The 23,907-nt window shown below is 48.8% G+C and overlaps 1 protein-coding gene across 1 annotated transcript in view; it reads left to right on the plus strand.

The window, feature by feature from the left end:
* The window catches only part of EPOR (erythropoietin receptor), a 48,007-nt gene that overhangs the window by 2,642 nt on the left and 21,458 nt on the right, over positions 1 to 23,907 (plus strand). Inside the window, exons 2-3 of the mRNA XM_040346531.1 lie at positions 14,538 to 14,670; positions 23,682 to 23,854. Of these exons, the coding sequence (XP_040202465.1) occupies positions 14,538 to 14,670; positions 23,682 to 23,854 (306 nt within the window). The remainder of the gene's footprint in view (positions 1 to 14,537; positions 14,671 to 23,681; positions 23,855 to 23,907) is intronic.

The raw sequence follows: 23,907 nt of genomic DNA on the forward strand, positions 1-23,907 counted from the left end.
CAGTTGACGTGGCAGGTGACGTGGCCAGTGGACAATCCACAACTTGTGGCAGGTGGCGTGGCCAGGTGATGTGACAGGTGACGTGGCCAGGTGACGTGGCAAGTGAACAATGCACAACTTGTGGCAGGTGACGTGGCCAGGTGATGTGGCAGATGACGTGGCAAGTGGACAATTCACAACTTGTGGCAGGTGATGTGGCAAGTGACACGCTAAATACAAGTACACTGCTGCTCTCTCAGCTGCTACTTACTCTGGTCTCACAAAATGGCTGAAATGGTTACATAATACTGTTTTTGAGCTTAGGGAGGGTCTTATGATGTTTCTTAACTAAACGCTTATAAACACAAACGGCGTAAAACACAGCGAAATTCGTGGCAAAAACGGGCGTTTTAAACGCCGGTTTTTGCTTTTGAAAACGTGTGTTTAGATGAGTTTGCATCTGCGTCTCGTGTGCATGGGGCCTAAAGCCTCATACACACGATCCGATTTTCCCAAGGGAAATTGTGTGATGACAGACTGTTGGCCTAAAATCCGACTGTTTGTACGCTCCATCGGACAATGGTTGTCGGATTTTCCGTTGGATGGCAGGCTTTAAAATTTTCCACGGACAACAAAAAGTACAAACATGCATGCTTGGAAGCAATGCTCACCAAACACAACATTAGCAGAAGGTGTCCAAAAGGGTGGTGCTCAAGAGCTGAAAATTCACGTAGTACGTAACTACGTTTGTGTTTGTTGGCTGACAATTGTGTGGCGTTTGTATGCAAGACATGTTTTTGGCTAACGCCCTTCAGACAAAAGTCCGATGCTTTGTCTGCGGAAAATCCGATCGTGTGTACAAAGCTTTACAATCACTTTAAAGTGTCAGTCCAAATCTGGTTTCCTAGGTCTTGTATACAGTTAAGCCTCGTACACACAATCGGATTTTCCGCAAAGCGACTGACTTTTGTCCGAAGGGCGTGTGCCTGGGTTTGTTTACAAGCGATCGCGCCGTCATTGGACGGCGCGATCACGTGGTAAGGAGCCGCTTCCATTGGCTCCTTACCGCGATCCTTGTCTCTGCGGGTCCCGTGGACCCCGCGAGCGCCGGTGATCGCGTGTGCGCGCCCGCTCGGGCGCGCGGGTCTGATTCTCCGGGAGGACGTATATTGATGCCCTCCCAGAGTAAGGGAACCGCCTTGTAGCCATATTTCGGCTATAGGGCGGTTACTAAGTGGTTAAAGTGGATGTAACTCCACTCTCATCCTTTCTAAACTACTGCCATAGTGCTGATCTATAGGGATATAGATGCCTCCTGCATGTATCCTTACCTGTCAAATGTCTCCCCTCTGTCTGTTATAAGAATTGAAAAACTGCAGATTCTGTGGGTGGATCTGTTGTCTGGAGTTCAGTGGGTGGAGTCGTGATGTCAGTAGACTCCCCGCCCTCCTCTACACTCCCCTTGTCAACATGCATTTTTTCCTGTGTGTTCCTTACACTGAATTCTGCTATGATCACTAACATCCAGTCAAAATCCAGAAAAGTAACCACATGACTTTAGAAAAGGAGTGGGGGTGGGAATTTAAAAATAATGCCTGTCTCCACGCTAGTACATGAGATATGTAAATAACCTGTCACTCACAGCAAGGGGGCGGAACGGACTAAGGTTTTTCTCTGCAAGTCCGTTTTATTTCACTTAACAATAAAAGAGGATTGCTCAGATCTGAATTAACTCTGTGTGGCAAGACTGGGCACAGATGATAGGAAATCTTACACTGTACAGTGTGACATCAAAAAATAAATAAATAAATAAATTTGGGTTTACATCCACTTTAACCACTTAAGCTCCGGACCAAAATGCAGGTAAAGGACCAGGCCCCTTTTTGCGATTCGGGACTGCGTCGCTTTAACAGACAATTGCGCGGTCGTGCAACGTGGCTCCCAAACAAAATTAGCGTCCTTTTTTCCCCACAAATAGAGCTTTCTTTTGGTGGTATTTGATCATCTCTGCGGTTGTTATTTTTTGCGCTATAAACAAAAATAGAGCGACAATTTTGAAAAAAAATCTATATTTTTTACTTTTTGCTATAATAAATATCCCCCAAAAACATATATATATAAAAAAAAAATCCTCAGTTTAGGCCGATACGTATTCTTCTAACTATTTTTGGTAAAAAAAATCGCAATAAGCGTTTATCGGTTGGTTTGCTCAAAATTTATAGCGTTTACAAAATAGGGCATAGTTTTATTGCATTTTTATTCATTATTTTTTTTTTACTACTAGTGGCGGCGATCAGCGATTTTTTTCGTGACTGCGACATTATGGCGGACACTTCGGACAATTTTGACACATTTTTGGGACCATTGTCATTTTCACAGCAAAAAAATGCATTCTTTATTGTGGACATGACAATTGCAGTTTGGGACTTAACCACAGGGGGCGCTGAAGGGGTTATGTTTCACCTAGTGTGTGTTTACAACTGTAGGGGGGTGTGGCTGTAGGAGTGACGTCATCGATTGAGTCTCCCTATAAAGCGGATGACACGATCGATGTAGCCGCCACAGTGAAGCACGGGGAAGCCGTGTTTACACGCGGCTCTCCCCGTTCTTCAGTTCCGAGGACCGATCGCGGGACCCCAGCGGCGATCGGGTCCTCGGGTCCCACGGTCCCGGAGATTCGAAACCGGGTTGCGTGCGCGAGCGCGCGCCCGCGACCCACGGCTGGGTAGATGTACAGGATTTCAAATTTCAAATTTCGACGCGGGAACGACGGCCATACTTAACATTGACTAGGCCAGCTATTTGTTCGACTAACTTTACGCCGGAAAAAGCCGTACGTAAACAACATAAAAAAAAATTCTGAATCGGCGTATCTAGTCATTTGCATATTCTACGCCGAACTCAACGGAAGCGCCACCTAGCGGCCAGCGTAAATATTGCACCCTAAGATACGACGGCGTAGGAGACTTACGCCGCTCGTATCTTAGCCTAATTTAAGCATATCTGGTTTCCAGTATACGCTTAAATTAAGGACGGCGTAGATTCAGAGTTACGTCGGCGTATCTACTGATACGCCGGCGTAAAGCTACCTGAATCTAGCTAATAATCTCTGCAAGACTGTGGTCAGGATATTAAACTGTGAGCCTCGCAGGTGTTAGGGACTAATGTACTTGATTGGTGTTGCTACTTATCGCTACGCTTATCGCTATCGCTACGTCGAAAACGTTAGTCCGAGGAAGAATCGTACGATTTTCGGATCGTGTGTACACTACGTTCGAGAGCCCATCACGAAAGTTCATCCGATTATTATTCGATCGGACCAGCACGAAAATTGTCCTCGTACAATACCAGATCGTATTATTTTCGTTTAGTCAGTATAGTTGTCGTCCTAAAATACAATACAAATACATTACAACACATGACATTAGGGCTGGGGAAAAAATAGGTTTAAAGCGGGGGTTCACCCTTAGAGGGCACTTTTTCCCCTTATTTGTTTTAAAATATGTGCAGTACTTACCCGTTTACGAGATGCATCCTCTCCGTCGCTTCCGGGTATGGGCTGCGGGAATGGGCGTTCCTTCTTGATTGACAGTCTTCCGAGAGGCTTCCGACGGTCGCATCCATCGCGTCACGATTTTCCGAAAGAAGTCGAACGTCGGTGCGCAGGCGCAGTATAGAGCCGCACCGACGTTCGGCTTCTTTCGGCTACGAGTGACGCGATGGATGCGACCGTCGGAAGCCTCTCGGAAGACTGTCAATCAAGAAGGAACGCCCATTCCCGAAGACCCATACCCGGAAGCGACGGAAGAAGATGCAGCTCGAAAACGGGTAAGTACTGCTCATATTTTAATACAAATAGCCAATTCCCCTAGATAAAACGAGCAGGAATCTAAGGGGAGAAAAAAAAAAATTTAATACATGGGTGAACTCCCGCTTTAAAATCTGATTCGAGTTGCAAGGGCAAATCGAATCAGATTTTGACCGAATCAAATTTTTTTCATAAGACCGGCGCTAGGCGCGGACTAGGCCGAAGCCGCGGCCTCGCCTAAAAAATCCTGCCCGCAGCTCGCCACGATCCTGGGAAAAGGCCATGGGCAGGAGTTTTTAGGCTCGGCCGCGGCTTCGGCCTAGTCCACGGCCTTTTCCCAGGATCGCGGCGGACCAGGCCTAAGCCGCGGCCTCGCCTAAAAACTCCTGCTGGTGCGGTGTTCATCAGGAAAAAAAAACTCGATTCGAATCGTGAACCAATGTTTTTTTTTTAAATCGCAGATTTTTTTTGGCCAAAATTGCCCAGCTCTACATGACATCACTTCCGTTTTTTTTTTTCTGTCGTCCGAAAATTTTCGGGACTTTATTACCCTATTTCATTTCTAATTGCGACTAATAAGCGGAAAAAGTAGTACGATCTGTCGTGAGATATTCGGATCGTGTGTACGGCCATTAGGCTCCATTTACACGCGTGCGATTTGTCATGCGAGTTTGGACAACAAAGTCGCATTACAAGTCACACCCCCATTCTTTTTTAATGGCATCCGTTCAAATCGGTGCGCCCTAAAGACTTTTGATGCGACTAAAAGCCTCATACACACGATCGGACTTCCAACAGACTTTTTTGTTGTTTTTGCTCCGAAGGGCATTGTCCATGAACTTGGTATGCATGTGTAGCGCCCGGCTACTGTTCATAGCCAGTGCTGCTGTAAATATAGAGGGTGGTCAGAGAGTTAGTTGCCTCTGATTGTGTTTATTTGGCCAAAATTAGGGCCTCTGGGCCAGATTCACAAATAATTGCGGCGGCGTAACGTATCGTAGATACGTTACACCGCCGCAAGTTTTCATCGCAAGTGCCTGATTCACCAAGCACTTGCGATGAAAACCTACGTTGGCGGCCTCCGGCGTAAGGCGGGCCAATTTAAATGGGCGTGTGTCATTTAAATTAGGCGCGCGCCCGCGCCGGACCTACCGCGCATGCTCGGTTTCCGAACTACCGCTGTGCTTTGCGCGCCGTGACGTCATTTTTTTGAACGGCGACGCGCGTAGCGTAATTCCGTATTCCCGGACGGCTTACGCAAACGACGTTGATTTTTAAATTTCGAACGACGGCCATACTTTAGACAGCAATACACTTGCTGACTAAAGTTAAGGCACCAAAAAAAAAGTGTAACTTTGCGACGGGAAACTAGACTAGCGGCGATGTAGCGAACGCGAAAAACCGTCGTGGATCGCCGTAACTCCTAATTTGCATACCCGACGCTGGTTTACGACGCGAACTCCCCCCAGCGGCGGCCGCGGTATTGCATCTTAAGATCCGACAGTGTAAAACTATTACACCTGTCGGATCTTAGGGATATCTATGCGTAACTGATTCTATGAATCAGTCGCATAGATAGAAACAGAGATACGACGGAGTATCAGGAGATACGCTGTTGTATCTGCTTTGTGAATCTGGCCCTCTGTTCCAGCTTTGGCTGTACTGTGTGTGTACACTGGCGTTGTCTGAGGAGTTGGTCCCACCCCAGACCGACAGGTGGCAGCAGTAGAGTCAGGGCAGCGTGGATATTTCTCCTCGGCAGCCAATCAGGAGGGTTGATCGCCTCACTGTGCATGCTGGGGAGGGGTATTTAGAGAGCAGACGCCATTGGTTCGGGGTCGTCGTTGCCGCCATCCGCCTGGGCAGTAGTCCCACCACCCCCTCCATGTGTGGCCCTCCTGGCCGGGGTGTGTGTGTTTCAGTTTGCCTGGCTCCGGGACCAGCAGATAGTCTACCATGTGGGCTCAGTGGGTAGACGGAGTCTGCGGTTGCAGAGTTGTCTTGTGCTGTCCGTCCCGAGGGAGGAAGCCGACCAATGAAGAACCTGTCTGGGGGAATACAGAACAAGAAGCTGGTATCTCAGGAGAGGCCTACTGCTTCATCAAAGCACACATCGTTGCTGAGAGGCTGGACGGTGGTCGCCTATCAGTCCTGAAATCAAACAAGCTGTTCAGGGGAGATCCGGGTGCTTAATCCAGAGTTGAGAAGGATTTTGGACCGAGAATATCTCCAGCTTTGGGAAAGTCTGTGGCAGAGACTTTGCTAAAGCTGCAAGTGACACCCTGGCTGCTAGTCCGGTGAGAGCGGCCTATCCAGATGCACTATACCCACTCTGGCTAGAGTGGCGACGAAAGTTGTCGTTGGAAGCAGGACTGTTTCCGAAACACAGTTATACGCCTGAATCCATTACCTACCACCTCTTCTATCTTCTCACCTACTACCAGTGGCGGCTGGTGCTCAAAATATTTGGGGGGGGGCGCAAACGTAAAAAAAAACAATTGCAGCCTCACTGTGCCCATCAAATGCAGCCACTGTGCCCATCAAATGCAGCCACTGCGCCCATCAAATGCAGCCACTGCGCCCATCAAATGCAGCCACTGGGCCCATCAAATCGGCAGAGGAATAAAGGATGGACAGCCGCTCTCCGAAAAACCATAAGGTTGTCTTTAATATAAAAATGGAAAAATGCACTACAAAAAGTGTGGCTGTCCATCCTTTTTTTCCTCTGCCGATTGCTTTGTGCATTGCCGGCACCCTTGATTTCCTGAACTGTTGCTGATTGTTTAACATACCCACCTGGAGCGGTTACTTCCTTTCCCTGGGCCCATCAAATGCAGCCACTGTGCCATCAATTGTCACCACTGTTCCATGCCATCAAACGCAGCCACTGTGCCATCAATTGTCACCACTGTGCCTTGCCATCAAATGCAGTCACTGTGCCATGCCATCAAACGCAGCCACTGTGCCATCAATTGTCACCACTGTGCCATTACATAAAACGCAGTCACTGTGCCATGCCATCAAACACAGCCACTGTGCCATCAATTGTCACCACTGTGCCATTACATAAAACGCAGTCACTGTGCCATGCCATCAAACACAGCCACTGTGCCATCAATTGTCACCACTGTGCCATGCCATCAAACGCAGCCACTGTGCCATTAATTGTCACCACTGTGCCATGCCATCAAACGCAGCCACTGTGCCATGCCATCAAACGCAGCCACTGTGCCATCAATTGTCACCACTCTGCCATTACATAAAACGCAGTCACTGTGCCATGCCATCAAACACAGCCACTGTGCCATCAATTGTCACCACTGTGCCATTACATAAAACGCAGTCACTGTGCCATGCCATCAAACACAGCCACTGTGCCATCAATTGTCACCACTGTGCCATGCCATCAAACGCAGCCACTGTGCCATTAATTGTCACCACTGTGCCATGCCATCAAACGCAGCCACTGTGCCATGCCATCAAACGCAGCCACTGTGCCATCAATTGTCACCACTCTGCCATTACATAAAACGCAGTCACTGTGCCATGCCATCAAACACAGCCACTGTGCCATAAATTGTCACCACTGTGCCATTACATAAAACGCAGTCACTGTGCCATGCCATCAAACACAGCCACTGTGCCATCAATTGTCACCACTGTGCCATGCCATCAAATGCAGCCACTGTGCCATTAATTGTCACCACTGTGCCATGCCATCAAATGCAGCCACTGTGCCATGCCATCAAATGCAGCCACTGTGCCATGCCATCAAACGCAACCACTGTGCCATGCCATCAAACGCAGCCTCTGTGCCATCAATTGTCACCACTGTGCCATGCCATCAAACGCAGCCACTGTGCCATCAATTGTCACCACTGTGCCATGCAATCAAATGCAGCCACTGTGCCATGCCATCAAACGCAGCCACTGTGTCAATTGTCGCCACTGTGCCCTTTGTTGCCACTGTGCCCATTGATGTCACTGTGCCCTGTATAATGCCCCTCCCACCCGCCCGGCACTTACCTTTCTGGGGGTCAGCCATCCTCCTTCCACGTCCCTCGATGTCCTCTCCCGCCCTCGATGACGCTTCAGCCAATCAGGTTACCGGTAACCAGAACCGGTGAACCTGATTGGCTGAGACGCCTGTCAGTCTTATCTAAGGAACGCACCACCCGTACATCCCTTAAATATGTTTCCGGGAGCCGAGGGCTGTACTCGGAAAGCCTATCAGAGCCAGCGGTTCTGATAGGCACTTCCGCACTGCCAACCAGCTGCCTTTATTCAGGTGGCCGGTGTTCACCTTGCGGCCATCTGAATAGTCGGCGGCAGCGGCCGGCAACATTAACATAGATTCATGCAATGCATGAATCTATGTTATTGTAATCAGTGGCGGTGCGAGAGCCAGAGGGGGTGGCACTCCAGCGCCCTCTATAGACGCACCGTCACTGCCTACTACTACTTTTACCATTTTTACCCCGTTGGGTAATAAAGCACAGAGAAAAGATACCTACAGTGTGGACATTGACTTTCTTACAGCTCTTATCTAGTACCCTAGACGGCGGAGAAAATAGAGGTAGCATGCCACCCAAATCAAACCAGCAGCTCCTTCGGGGGTAGTGCTACACATACACAAGGCAGGACTTTTTCAGCCAACAAACACGAATGTAGTGATGTATTAGATGCACTACGTGTTTTTTTTGCCTTTGGGCAACTTCTGCTATTGTTGTCTGATCTTTAGCATTGGTTTGGAGCATGCGTGTTTGTACTTTGGACTTTAGTCCGATGGACTTGTGTACATACGATCGGATTAGCCGATGTAGGACATTTGTTGCCGGAAAGTTTGCATGTTCTTGTCCGATGAAAAAGTTTGTCCGATGGAGCGTACACACGGTCGGATTGTCTGCTAAAACAGGTCCGTCGGAGGTTTGTTGTCAAAAAGTCAGATTGTGTGTATGGGCTTTTAGATCCACTGGGCCAGATTCAGATACAAGATACGACGGCGTATCTCCTGATACGCCGTTGTATCTCTGAGTGCGGGAGGTCGTATCTATGCGCCTGATTCAGAGTGTCTTACACCGTCGTATCTTAGGCTGCATTTTCTAGCTGGCCGCTAGGTAGTGCTTCCGTATGTTTACGCGAGGAATATGCAAATTAGCATTTACGCCGATTCAGAAGCGATCATTTTATATTGCCGAATATTCGCAATGCGAATATTCGGCAATAGGAATATTGCGCGATTATTTTCTCCGCCCTTCTTTTGCATCAGAGTTCTCCTACCACAGTTGTTAAAATTTCGCTATCATTTTCGCATCCGCATTAGCGCAATTTCGCAATATTGTTTTTTGGATAAAATGTCACGAATATTCGATTTCAGAATATTAGCGAATACTTTCTCCGCCCTTCTTTTGCATCGGAGCCAATCAGAGTTCTCCTACCACAGTTGTCGAAATTCCGCAATCAATTTCGCATTCGCATTTGCGAAATTTCGATAATATATCACGAATATTCGATTTCAGCATGAGCCAATCAGAGTTCTCCTACCGCACTTGTCGAAATTTCGCAATTATTTTCGCATTCGCAATAGCGAAATTTCACAAAAATATCACGAATATTCGATTTTAGCGAATATTTCTCGAATATTCGGCTATATATTCGTGATATATCGCGAAATCGAATATGGCGTATTCTGCTCAACACTATCAGGTATCTGAATCCGGCCCACTGAGTGTAAATTGCATCAAACTCGTGCGCCGAAAGTCCGCTTTGGAGACGCACTGATGTGAATGGAACCTTAAATGATTAAAAAAATGTATAGATTGACCAGAATGTAAGGGTACAATTTTGAACCAGGCCTGAAAAAAAATTCAGTTAAATGAAAAACAAAAACATTTGTAAGGAAGGCAGAAAAACATATTTTTAAGGTGGCGAGGAGCGTGTCCTGAGAAAGTCGTTGCTTATCAGGCGCACCAGATGCTGGGCGAGGGGGGTGCTGCGAGGGCCATGCCTACTATTTAGGTACAGAATGTTCTGGAAAATATGTACTTATATGGCATGGACTTCCTCCTCTTACAATTCTCTAGTACTATATTACATAACACAGGATTCAATAAAACGATTCTGGAGCTACAAAGTACAATACAGTAAAACCTTGGTTTGAGAGTAACTTGGTTTGAGAGTGTTTTACAAGACAAGCAACATGTTTTCATACATTTTGCCTTGATATACAAGCGATGTCTTGATATAAGAGTAGCGTCATGTCACAACTGAGTATAAAAAAGAAGAGAGGCGCCTCTAAGTGTAGCAATATGGTTACATTTAATGAAGGTACAACATTTAGCAACTTATTGCTACTTAGAGGCGCCTCTCTTCTCTTTTATACCCTGTAAAAAAAATGCTTTGATATACAAGTGCTTTGGATTACAAGCATGTGCCTGGAACGAATTATGCTCGCAAACCAAGGTTTTATTGTATCTATTTGTTCAGAAAAAAGTACAATATATTGTACAGTATGTCTGCTAAGGCCCCGTGCACGCGAGACGCTGTTAAATGCTGTTAACCCCTTAACGCACGCCGCACGACTATATACGTCCACAAAATGGCACGTACAGGCAGAAGGACGTATATATACGTCCTTGCCTTCTAGCGGGTGCCTTCAGCACAGTGACAACAATGGGCACAGTGGCAACAATTAAAGGGCACAGCACAGTGACATGCACAGTGGCAACAATGGGCACAGTGGTGACAATTGGCACAGTGGCTGCGTTTGATGGCATGGCAAAGTGTCGACAATTGATGGCATGGCACAGTGGTGACAATTGATGGCACAGGGGCTTCGTTTGATGGCATGGCACAGTGGTGACAATTGATGGCACAGTGGCTGCGTTTGATGGCATGGCACAGTGGTGACAATTGATGGCACAGCGGCTGCGTTTGATGGCATGGCACAGTGGTGGCAATTGATGGCACAGCGACTGCGTTTGATGGCATGGCACAGTGGTGACAATTGATGGCACAGCGGCTGCGTTTGATGGCATGGCACAGTGGTGACAATTGATGGCACAGTGGCTGCATTTGATAGGCACAGTGAGGCTGCAATTTTTATTTTTATTTTCGTTTGCGCCCCCCCAAAAATTTTGATTTTTTTTGGTTATACAGCGTGACTGTGCATGGCTCCGCCCACACAGCCGTGTCATTCATGTACTGGGATTGCTTCCAAAAAATGACTACATGTCCCATGTACCATATCAGTAGAAGGACTGTACAGAGCTGCGCTTGCGATCCCAACTCACTCACCCCCTTGTAGTCCAGCCACACTTTCTCCAGCCTCATAACAGCAGGTCAGTACCTCCATATCAACCTGAGGCTGGGTATAACCAATGACTTTCTAGCACCGAAGCCTGCATGCGTAATCCGTGCCTCATTAGTGCAATGCTCTGCAGGCTTCAATGCAACAAAAAAAAAAGTTGTCAATGCACATTGGTCATAATATTACTGTTACTGCATTTACTACTTTTTGTCAAAAGCTGGATTTAAAAGCCAATGTGAACTAAAAAAAAGAAAAGAAAAACATACTTGCCAACTGTCCCGTTTTTAACGGGACAGTCCCGTCAAATAGGACCTAGTCCCGGCTAATTTAGCCTGCCGGGACTTGTCCCGGCTAGTGCAGAGCTGAGCGCACATCACATTTGTTCCCCGCCGCCTGGGGTGGGATTACATTACTGCACGTTGCAACGGCGGACTAAGCACACTGGGGGGGGGGGTGTCAGGCCAACGCACCCCCTCCGCGACTAAAGCATGGGGGGGGAAAGCATGGCAGCGCCACGCCTCCAGCGCAGCGGCATACTAGGTAAGGTAACACTGTCAGCCTGGCTATTGGGGGGGGGGGGGGGGTGCGTGCCGAGTGATACCCGGGACCCGGGCCGGCCGCAATGATCCCCTTCGTGGAAGCGCAGCGCCGCGGCTCTGAAACTATCGGCTGTGTGACTGTCTGAGTCTGACAGTCACACAGCCCAGCAGCGTGAAGCTACGGCCGCCTCTCCCTCCTCCTCCGTACAACTTACAAGTGCTCTGTGTGACATGCGGCGCGCTGATCATTACATCAGCATTACGGGACTGAAGGCAAGGGGGGTGCCTGTCTGCACTATAGTAAAGGGGGGGGTGTTCTGTATATGAGGGGGGTTTCTGTATTGTGGGGGGGGGGGGTGTTCTGTATATGAGGGGGGGTTCTGTATATGAGGGGGGGTTCTGTATTGTGTGTGGGGGGGGTGTTCTGTATGTGGGGGGGGGTTCTGTATATGAGGGGGGGGGTTCTGTATTGTGTGTGGGGGGGGTGTTCTGTATGTGGGGGGGGGTGTTCTTTGTGTGGGGGGGGGGGGTTCTGTATATGAGGGGGGGGTTCTGTATTGTGGGGGGGGGGGGTGTTCTGTATGGGGGGGGTGTTCTGTATATGAGGGGGGGTTCTGTATTGTGGGGGGGTTCTGTATGTGGGGGGGGGGGGTGTTCTGTATATGAGGGAGGGTTCTGTATTGTGGGGGGGTGTTCTGTATATGAGGGAGGGTTCTGTATTTGGGGGGGGGGGTGTTCTGTATGTGGGGGGGTGTTCTGTATTGTGGGGGGTGTTCTGTATATGAGGGGGGGTTCTGTATTGTAGGGTAGGGGAGTGGTATCTGTATAGGAGGGTGTTCTGTATTGTAGGGGGGTCTGAACTGTAGGGGGGTTCTGTATTAGGGGGGGGGGTTCTGTATTGTTGGGTCTGTATTGTAGGGGGGGTGTTCTGTATTGTAGGGGGTCTGCACTGTAGGGGGGTTCTGTATTGTAGGGGGTGGTATCTGTATAGGGGGGTTCTGTATATGGGGGGGTTCTGTATTGTTGTTGGGTCTGTATTGTAGGGGGGTCTTCTGTATTGTAGGGGGGTCTGCACGGTAGTGGTGGGTCTGTATTGTAGGGGGGTCTGTATTGTAGGGAGGGGTCTGCACTGTCCAGAGGTGCAGTCTAGTGTAAAGGGGTCCAGAAGTGCAGTGTAATGTAAAGGGGCCAGTGATACAGGGTGCTGTGTAATGTAAAGGGGTCCAGGGGTGCAGGGTGCTGTGTAAAGTAAAGGGGGTCCAGGGGTGCAGGGTGCTGTGTAAAGTAAAGGGGTCCAGAGGTGCAGGGTGCTGTGTAATGTAAAGGGGTCCAGAGGTGCAGGGTGCTGTGTAATGTAAAGGGGTCCAGAGGTGCAGGGTGCTGTGTAATGTAAAGGGGTCCAGAGGTGCAGGGTGCTGTGTAATGTAAAGGGGGTTCAGAGGTGCAGGGTGCTGTGTAAAGTAAAGGGGTCCAGAGGTGCAGGGTGCTGTGTAATGTAAAGGGGTCCAGAGGTGCAGGGTGCTGTGTAATGTAAAGGGGTCCAGAGGTGCAGGGTGCTGTGTAATGTAAAGGGGGTTCAGAGGTGCAGGGTGCTGTGTAATGTAAAGGGGCCCAGAGGTGCAGGGTGCTGTGTAATGTAAAGGGGGTCCAGAGGTGCAGGGTGCTGTGTAATGTAAAGGGGCCCAGAGGTGCAGGGTGCTGTGTAATGTAAAGGGGGTCCAGAGGTGCAGGGTGCTGTGTAATGTAAAGGGGCCCAGAGGTGCAGTGTTCTGTGTAATGTAAAGGGGGTGCAGGGTGCTGTGTAATGTAAAGGGGCCCAGAGGTGCAGGGTGCTGTGTAATGTAAAGGGGGTCCAGAGGTGCAGGGTGCTGTGTAATGTAAAGGGGGTCCAGAGGTGCAGGGTGCTGTGTAATTTTAAGGGGCCCAGAGGTGCAGGGTGCTGTGTAATGTAAAGGGGCCCAGAGGTGCGGTGCTATGTAATGTAAAGGGGTCCAGAGGTGCAGGGTGCTGTGTAATGTAAAGGGGTCCAGAGGTTCAGGGTGCTGTGTAATGTAAAGGGGCCCAGAGGTGCAGGGTGCTGTGTAATGTAAAGGGGGTGCAGGGTGCTGTGTAATGTAAAGGGGCCCAGAGGTGCAGGGTGCTGTGTAATGTAAAGGGGGTCCAGAGGTGCAGGGTGCTGTGTAATGTAAAGGGGCCCAGAGGTGCAGTGTTCTGTGTAATGTAAAGGGGGTGCAGGGTGCTGTGTAATGTAAAGGGGCCCAGAGGTGCAGGGTGCTGTGTAATGTAAAGGGGGTCCAGAGGTGCAGGGTGCTGTGTAATGTAAAGGGGCCCAGAGGTGCAGTGTTCTGTGTAATGTAAAGGGGGTGCAGGGTGCTGTGTAATGTAAAGGGGCCCAGAGGTGCAGTGTTCTGTGTAATGTAAAGGGGGTGCAGGGTGCTGTGTAATGTAAAGGGGCCCAGAGGTGCAGGGTGCTGTGTAATGTAAAGGGGGTCCAGAGGTGCAGGGTGCTGTGTAATGTAAAGGGGCCCAGAGGTGCAGTGTTCTGTGTAATGTAAAGGGGGTGCAGGGTGCTGTGTAATGTAAAGGGGCCCAGAGGTGCAGGGTGCTGTGTAATGTAAAGAGGGTCCAGAGGTGCAGGGTGCTGTGTAATGTAAAGGGGGTGCAGTGTAATGTAAAGGGGCCCAGAGGTGCAGTGTTCTGTGTAATGTAAAGGGGTCTAGTGATGCAGGGTTAGGCGAAGATTATGCGGAGTGGGTGGAGCTTCGGGGAAGTGAGTGTGGTAATTAATAGCTGTGCTGCAAAGTGTCCCTGGAATTTTTTTTCAAATGTTGGCAACTATGGAAAAAGGAATTGATATACTAAATACTATCATTTACTAACTTATTTTTTTTTTTCCTTTCAGTGTACAGGTCCATCGACAACAAGGAAGTGATGCCTTTCTGTTTCACAAGGGGCTTACAGAATGTTTTTTGTTTCTGGGAAAGCAACACATCTGATGCCTCCAAATTCACCCTGAATATCACACTTGACTCTGAGTGAGTATAAAACTGAGTCTGTGCACTTCGTCCCTCTCAAAGTCTGATCTGCTCTGCTACCACCAGAGGCGTAGCTTGAAGCTTGTGGGCCCCCGATGCAAAAGTTGACCTGGGCCACCCTCCATTTCCACTCCACCGTGTGCAGATACACCCACAGCAAGCCAAGATACTCAAAGTGGCTTAAGAGTTTTGAGTTCCCCTTTACATCAGAGGACAGGGATCACCACTTGAGAATCAGAGGACAGGGCTCACCGCTTGAGAATCAGAGGACAGGGCTCACCGCTTGAGAATCAGAGGACAGGGCTCACCGCTTGAGAATCAGAGGACAGGGCTCACCACTTGAGAATCAGAGGACAGGGATCACCACTTGAGAATCAGAGGACAGGGATCACCACTTGAGAATCAGAGGAAAGGAAACACTGCTTGAGAATCAGAGGACAGGGATCACCACTTGAGAATCCGAGGACAGGGATCACCACTTGAGAATCCGAGGACAGGGATCACCACTTGAGAATCAGAGGTCAGGGCTCACCGCTTGAGAATCAGAGGTCAGGGCTCACCGCTTGAGAATCAGAGGTCAGGGCTCACCGCTTAAAAATCAGATGACAGGGATCACCGCTTGAGAATCAGAGGTCAGGGCTCACTGCTTGAAAATCAGAGGACAGGGCTCACCGCTTGAGAATCAGAGGACAGGGATCACCGCTTGAGAATCAGAGGTCAGGGCTCACCGCTTGAGAATCAGAGGTCAGGGCTCACCGCTTGAAAATCAGAGGACAGGGCTCACCGCTTGAGAATCAGAGGACAGGGCTCACCGCTTGAGAATCAGAGGACAGGGATCACCACTTGAGAATTAGAGGATAGGGATCACCACTTGAGAATCAGAGGACAGGGATCACCACTTGAGAATCAGAGGACATGGATCACCGCTTGAGAATCAGAGGAAAGGAAACACTGCTTGAGAATTAGAGGATAGGGATCACCACTTGAGAATCAGAGGACAGGGATCACCACTTGAGAATCAGAGGACATGGATCACCGCTTGAGAATCAGAGGAAAGGAAACACTGCTTGAGAATCAGAGGACAGGGATCACCACTTGAGAATCCGAGGACAGGGATCACCACTTGAGAATCAGAGGTCAGGGCTCACCGCTTGAGAATCAGAGGTCAGGGCTCACCGCTTAAAAATCAGATGACAGGGATCACCGCTTGAGAATCAGAGGTCAGGGCTCACTGCTTGAAAATCAGAGGACAGGGCTCACCGCTTGAGAATCAGAGGACAGGGCTCACCGCTTGAGAATCAGAGGACAGGGATCACCGCTTGAGAATCAGAGGACAGGGATCACCGCTTGAGAATCAGAGGTCAGGGATCACCGCTTGAGAATCAGAGGTCAGGGCTCACCGCTTGAAAATCAGAGGACAGGGCTCACCGCTTGAGAATCAGAGGACAGGGCTCACCGCTTGAGAATCAGAGGACAGGGATCACCGCTTGAGAATCAGAGGTCAGGGCTCACCGCTTGAGAATCAGAGGACAGGGCTCACCGCTTGAGAATCAGAGGACAGGGCTCACCGCTTGAGAATCAGAGGACAGGGCTCACCGCTTGAGAATCAGAGGACAGGGCTCACCGCTTGAGAATCAGAGGACAGGGCTCACCGCTTGAGAATCAGAGGACAGGGATCACCGCTTGAGAATCAGAGGACAGGGATCACCGCTTGAGAATCAGAGGACAGGGATCACCGCTTGAGAATCAGAGGACAGGGATCACCACTTGAGAATCAGAGGACAGGGATCACCACTTGAGAATCAGAGGACAGGGATCACCACTTGAGAATCAGAGGACAGGGATCACCACTTGAGAATCAGAGGACAGGGATCACCACTTGAGAATCAGAGGACAGGGATCACCACTTGAGAATCAGAGGACAGGGATCACCACTTGAGAATCAGAGGACAGGGATCACCACTTGAGAATCAGAGGACAGGGATCACCACTTGAGAATCAGAGGACAGGGATCACCACTTGAGAATCAGAGGACAGGGATCACCACTTGAGAATCAGAGGACAGGGATCACCACTTGAGAATCAGAGGACAGGGATCACCACTTGAGAATCAGAGGACAGGGATCACCACTTGAGAATCAGAGGACAGGGATCACCACTTGAGAATCAGAGGACAGGGATCACCACTTGAGAATCAGAGGACAGGGATCACCACTTGAGAATCAGAGGACAGGGATCACCACTTGAGAATCAGAGGACAGGGATCACCGCTTGAGAATCAGAGGACAGGGATCACCGCTTGAGAATCAGAGGACAGGGATCACCGCTTGAGAATCAGAGGACAGGGATCACAGCTTGAGAATCTGAGGACAGGGATCACAACTTGAGAATCTGAGGACAGGGATCACAACTTGAGAATCTGAGGACAGGGATCACAACTTGAGAATCAGAGGACAGGGATCACAACTTGAGAATCAGAGGACAGGGATCACCGCTTGAGAATCAGAGAACAGGAAACACTGCTTGAGAATCAGAGGACAGGGATCACTGCTTGAGAATCAGAGGTTTAGGGATCACCGCTTGAGAATCAGAGGACAGGGATCACCGCTTGAGAATCAGAGAACAGGAAACACTGCTTGAGAATCAGAGGACAGGGATCACTGCTTGAGAATCAGAGGTTTAGGGATCACCGCTTGAGAATCAGAGGACAGGGCTCACCGCTTGAGAATCAGAGGACAGGGACCCCTGGCAGGTCACTTGGCAGAGCCTTTTCCCCATCCCAGCACTGTATACAGTCCATGAAACAATTTTTTTCCACAAAAAAGGCGTTTGAAAAATGATTGCGCAAATACCGTGCATGATAAAAAGTTCCAATGGCCGTCATTTTATTCCCTAGGGTGTCTGCTAAAAAAAACATATATAATGTTTGGGGGTTCTGAGTAATTTTCTCAGCAAAAGAATGATGATTTCTACATGTAGGAGAGGAGTGTCAGAATAGGCCCGGTATGGAAGTGGTATAAAAGTCCTGTATTGAAGGGGTTAAACAGCACATGTACAAAAATGATGCAAAATTACCAGTCCCAGCTAATCCCCCCCCCCCCCAGACTGGGGAGCTCCCGTGGGCCCTGAAAACCTCCACACTCTCACAGCAGGTCTTCCACCCGACAACTCCTCCCCAACAGGGCCAACCCCAGGTATGAGGCCTGGCCCCTGCCAATCCAAGTTGGGGATTGGTCAAGGCTCCTCAAAACACCCCAGGCAGCCTGACCGCTCCTCTCCTCTTTTCCTCCTAGCATCTTCTAGAAAGAAGAGGGAGGCAACAGTGATGCAACCTGTGAGTCACCCAGCCCTGCCCTAGGCCACTCCCAGCCCAGAATGAAAACAAACAGGCCTAGCCACCAGCTAGGCCTGCCTACATTTTCTTACTCTCTAAAAAAAAACTCACTCTAGCACCTATCTAACTAGAGGATGCTAATGGTTTATTAGTGTTTAGATGTGTCCTATGGCAAAATACAAGGCGAATACACTGTGCACTAATGTCTAATGTATGTTGATGCACTGTGGCCCAACAGAAGGTGGGTACATTGTGCGCAGTGACCCAACAGAAGGTGGGTACATTGAGCACCGCAGTCCATTAGAAGATGAGTAAATTGTGCACCATTGCCCAAGTGAGAAGTTAGATGAGATGTGCGCTGTGATGCAATTGCCTATATGCTTCAGTCTAATGCTCTCCCTGCTAATTTAATGCTGTGGGTTACAGGTAACAGGTGTTTCATGTGTGATTCATCTCTCTCTGTAAGGACTGTTCATATGTTAAATAAGGCTAGCTTGTGAAAGGCCTTTAATTGTGTGATAACCCTGTCTACAACCTAGTGATTCTCAGAGGTGTTAATAGGTGTCAAACTGGAAGCAGACGAAACGTCTGCTTAGGAAACTCAGTGTGTGAAGATGGTTTGTTGTTTAAGGAATGTGCAGTGATTAGACATGATAATTGTCGGTCGGTGCCGACCTGTCTGGAATGTTTTAGTAATTAGCCTTAGTGTGTGATTGGGGGGGTGGAGATTTCATTGTTGCTTCAATGTCTTGGACTGTATAAAAAGCTGAGAAGAAAAACCATTAAAGTCTGTCTTGTTCTAGCAGTAAGCTTGGCATGTGTGGCTTTCTGGGCGATTCCAGGGATATCCCTCCTCGTGGAATATTGGGGTGATTTTCGTTATGGGAAGAAGGGAACATTGACGGGGATATCATACCAATACCGTCACAATTGGTTGGCAGCGGTGGGATTTTTCCCTTCTATTCCCCTTCACACCCGGATTCCAAGCAGACACTGGAAGAACTACTGGAAGTTCGTGGAAGGATTGCTAGCAACAAAACCAAGCGGGTCATCATAGCAGAATCAATGGAGATAGACCAGGAAGACGGGATTGCAGCAACGCCAGCAGTACAAGAGATGGAGACACCAGTGATTCAGGAGGAGGAATCGCCAGCCAACAAGCTAATGAGAGAGAAGCTAGCGTGGTTCGGCCCGAACCCAACGGCAGATGTGGTGCTGAGAGTGATGGACCTGTTAGCGAAGGAGGATAAACAAATAAGGGACGCAGAACTACAGTTAAAACTGGCAGTAGTCCAACAAGCAGCCGCACCTTCTCCGAACAGTGAGTACAGCACAGCAGACGCAAGGAAGATTCCGTTTAGCGCTTTTAAAGCTTTTGATGAAAAGGACTGTGAGATTGATAACTACCTGGCGGATTTTGAGCGACAATGTAACCTGCACCGAATAGCTAGAAGAGAGTGGGTTGCAATATTGTCAGGCAAACTGTCAGGCAAAGCTTCTGATGCTTTCCGGACCGTGCCAGATCAGGATATCCATAGCTACGCCAGGGTTAAAGAAGTGCTCCTGGCTCGTTATGCGGTAACCCCAGAGTCCCACCGACAGAAGTTCAGGGACTCACGCAAAACCACGAAAGACTCTTACGCGGAATGGGCATGCCAGTTGTCCCTGTCGGCCTCTAACTGGGTTAACAGCAGCCAGGCCACCACCGCAGAGGACATTTTGCAACTAATGCTCCTGGAGCAATTTTACAATCGCATCCAGACGGACGTCAAAGATTGGGTGAGAGATCGCAGGCCCATGACTCTACCAGAGGCTGCGAAGTTGGCGGATGAATATGCGGATACTCGCAAGACAAACCAGGTCACACCACGGGTACAACCCCCACAACCAACGGCGCCCTCACACCCACCAGCCGCTAGATACCAACCGCCTAACAGACCGATGACATATAGCCCTCGCTACCCACGCCAGGAGGACAACGAACAACGCTGCTTCCGGTGCAAACAGTTGGGTCACTTCAAGCAGAATTGCCCCATGAATGACAACACCAGGTCAAATTGGTCTCAACCTGGGTACCGCCCACCAGCAGCAGCCCATTGTGTAGACTCGGCTTGGGATCCCCAGGAGCTGGGTCAGGAAGAACCATTGGGCACCCCTTACGAAGCCCTCATGGTACAATCTGTTATTACGGACAACAGGGAACACCATTGTCAGCTCTTCATGGGCGACAGCCATGAGCCGGAGGGGCCTTGGAGGGAGCTGGGCAGAAAGAGGCACCGCCAGCTACCCTCCAAGAAGAAGAGGTCCTGGAAGTCATATAACCAGCGGACCTGGGAGGAGAAGAAGCGACTGGAGGAGATGGAATCGCAGCGGGCGCCCCAGATGCGGGCCGAGATGTTCGCCAAGGGCCCACCGGTGGCCCCTTACACCACCACCCAGTTCCTGATGATGAAGGACCACGTGGAAAGCCTGCAGGACATGAGCAAGCAGGATCTGATCCGTGAGTACATAGAGCTGGAGGAGTGCATAAGCCGCATGGAGGAGGAGAACAACCACCTGAGGTCACAGCGGGCTGACCCCCCCAGGCTCCATGAACTGGAGATGGAGCTGGAGAAGCTCAAAGAGGAGAACCGGCGGCTGCGGAGGGAGCAGGGGGTGGCTGACCTTATGGGGCTCTGAGTCCCCTCCCCCCCCCCGGACTCTGAGCACCAGTGCTACAGCATTTCAACAAATATAACTTTTTCTTTTTATGAATCTCCTGTGACTGTCACTTCAGAGCCATAACCTGCCCCTCCCATAGCGGGACACCTAGATGGCGGCGCACAGACCCATTCGCCGTCTTCACACTGACTTCTGGTGACTCTGCAGATCGCACAAAGACTTGGGGACTGAACGGCGTGTGATCTGACGACCCGGTGGCATACCTGAGTCTGAAGCAGTTGCCAAGGGAGGTCAGTTACGCCAAACGGAGTTAACCTCGGACTAAAAGCTCTGAACCCGTCAACCCTACTGGACCAGGGAAGGTCCAACCGGGTTTGCCGTAGCAGGGAGAAAAGGGGGGGCCATTGTGATGCAATTGCCTATATGCTTCAGTCTAATGCTCTCCCTGCTAATTTAATGCTGTGGGTTACAGGTAACAGGTGTTTCATGTGTGATTCATCTCTCTCTGTAAGGACTGTTCATATGTTAAATAAGGCTAGCTTGTGAAAGGCCTTTAATTGTGTGATAACCCTGTCTACAACCTAGTGATTCTCAGAGGTGTTAATAGGTGTCAAACTGGAAGCAGACGAAACGTCTGCTTAGGAAACTCAGTGTGTGAAGATGGTTTGTTGTTTAAGGAATGTGCAGTGATTAGACATGATAATTGTCGGTCGGTGCCGACCTGTCTGGAATGTTTTAGTAATTAGCCTTAGTGTGTGATTGGGGGGGTGGAGATTTCATTGTTGCTTCAATGTCTTGGACTGTATAAAAAGCTGAGAAGAAAAACCATTAAAGTCTGTCTTGTTCTAGCAGTAAGCTTGGCATGTGTGGCTTTCTGGGCGATTCCAGGGATATCCCTCCTCGTGGAATATTGGGGTGATTTTCGTTATGGGAAGAAGGGAACATTGACGGGGATATCATACCAATACCGTCACATGCGCTTTAATACAACTGAAGGTGGATGTACTATAGCCCAATAGAAGGTGGATTTATAGTGCACTTTAGTCCAATAGAAGGTGGATGTACTGTGCGCTTTAATTAAATAAAAGGTGTATGTACTGTGCATTGTGGTCTGATAGAAGGTGGATGCAGTGTGCACTGTGGTACAACAGAAGGTTAGCACATCGTGCACTGTGGACCAATAGAAGGTGGACACCTTGTGCACTGTGGTCCAATACACAGTGGATATACTGTGCACTCTGGTCCAATACAAAATAGATATACTGTGCACAATGTACCAATATAAAGTGGATACACCATGCTCTGTGGTCCAAAGGAACGTGGATTTACTGTGCACTGTGGTCCAATAGAAGGTGAAAGTACTGTGCATTGTGGTCCGATAGAAGTGCACTGTGGTCCAATATAAGCTGGATGTTCTGTGCACTGTGGTCCAATAGAAGTGCACTGTGGTCCAATATAAGCTGGATGTACTGTGCACTGTGGTCCAAATAAAAGTGCACTGTACTGTGTGGTCCAATAGAAGGTTAGCACGTTGTGTACTGTGGTCTAATAAAAGGTGGATACAGTATGCACTGTGTTACAACAGAAGGTTAGCACATTGTGCACTCACTGTGGACCAATAGAAGGTGGATGCACTGTGCACTGTAGTTCAATAGAAGGTGGATATACTGTGTGCTGTGGTCCAATAGAAAGTGGATATACTGTGCACTATAGTCCAATGCAAAGTGGATATACTGTGCATTGTGGTCCAATACAAAGTGGATATAATGTGCATTGTGGTCCAATACAAAGTGGATATACTGTGCATTGTGGTCTAATAGAAAATGGATTTACTGTGCACTGTGGTCCAATAGAAAATGGATTTACTGTGCACTGTGGTCCAATAGAAAGTGGGTTGTACTGTGCACTATGGTCCAATAGAAGGTGGACACCTTGTGCACTGTAATCCAAACATAGAGTGGATGTACGAGGAACTGTTGTCCTATAGAAGGTTGACACCTTGTGCACTGTGCATTATCCAATATAAGGTGGATATACTGTGCACTGTGGTCCAATAGAAGGTGGATACACTGTGCACTGTGGTCCAATAGAAGGTGGATACACTGTGCACTGTGGTCCAATAGAAGGTGGATACACTGTGGTCCAATAGAAGGTGGATACACTGTGGTCCAATAGAAGGTGGATACACTGTGGTCCAATAGAAGGTGGATACACTGTGCACTGTGGTCCAATAGAAGGTGGATACACTGTGGTCCAATAGAAGGTGGATACACTGTGGTCCAATAGAAGGTGGATACACTGTGATCCAATAGAAGGTGGATATACTGTGCACTGTGGTCCAATAGAAGGTGGATATACTGTGGTCCAATAGAAGGTGGATATACTGTGCACTGTGGTCCAATAGAAGGTGGATACACTGTGCACTGTGGTCCAATAGAAGGTGGATACACTGTGCACTGTGGTCCAATAGAAGGTGGATACACTGTGGTCCAATAGAAGGTGGGTACACTGTGCACTGTGGTCCAATAGAAGGTGGATACACTGTGGTCCAATAGAAGGTGGATACACTGTGATCCAATAGAAGGTGGATATACTGTGCACTGTGGTCCAATAGAAGGTGGATATACTGTGGTCCAATAGAAGGTGGATATACTGTGCACTGTGGTCCAATAGAAGGTGGATATACTGTGGTCCAATAGAAGGTGGATACACTGTGCACTGTGGTCCAATAGAAGGTGGATACACTGTGCACTGTGGTCCAATAGAAGGTGGATACACTGTGGTCCAATAGAAGGTGGATATACTGTGCACTGTGGTCCAATAGAAGGTGGATATACTGTGCACTGTGGTCCAATAGAAGGTGGATATACTGTGCACTGTGGTCCAATAGAGGGTGGGCACTCTGCACTTTGGTACAGTAGGAGCTGAGAACAAGGTGTACTATTATCTAATAAAGTTTGCTTGCACAATTACAGAAACTGTTGAAGTTTGCTAAAATCATTGTTTAATCCCACAGGGTGACATGCAAATTATCAACAGTGAATGCCGCAGAAGAATCCTGGTGGCACTTGTGTCAGTTTCCACAGGACTACGTCAGTATTTTTGGTCTAAAACCCTACATCATATCTGTGTGGGACAACGAGAATAATACCACTTTATACAGACGAAATCTCACCCAAGAGCATGTCGGTAAGACATTTCACAGTTCTCTTCATGGTTAGAATGGTGTAGAGTTTAGAAAT

Source organism: Rana temporaria, chromosome 3, assembly GCF_905171775.1.
Source record: "Rana temporaria chromosome 3, aRanTem1.1, whole genome shotgun sequence".
NCBI classification, from domain to species: Eukaryota; Metazoa; Chordata; class Amphibia; order Anura; family Ranidae; genus Rana; species Rana temporaria.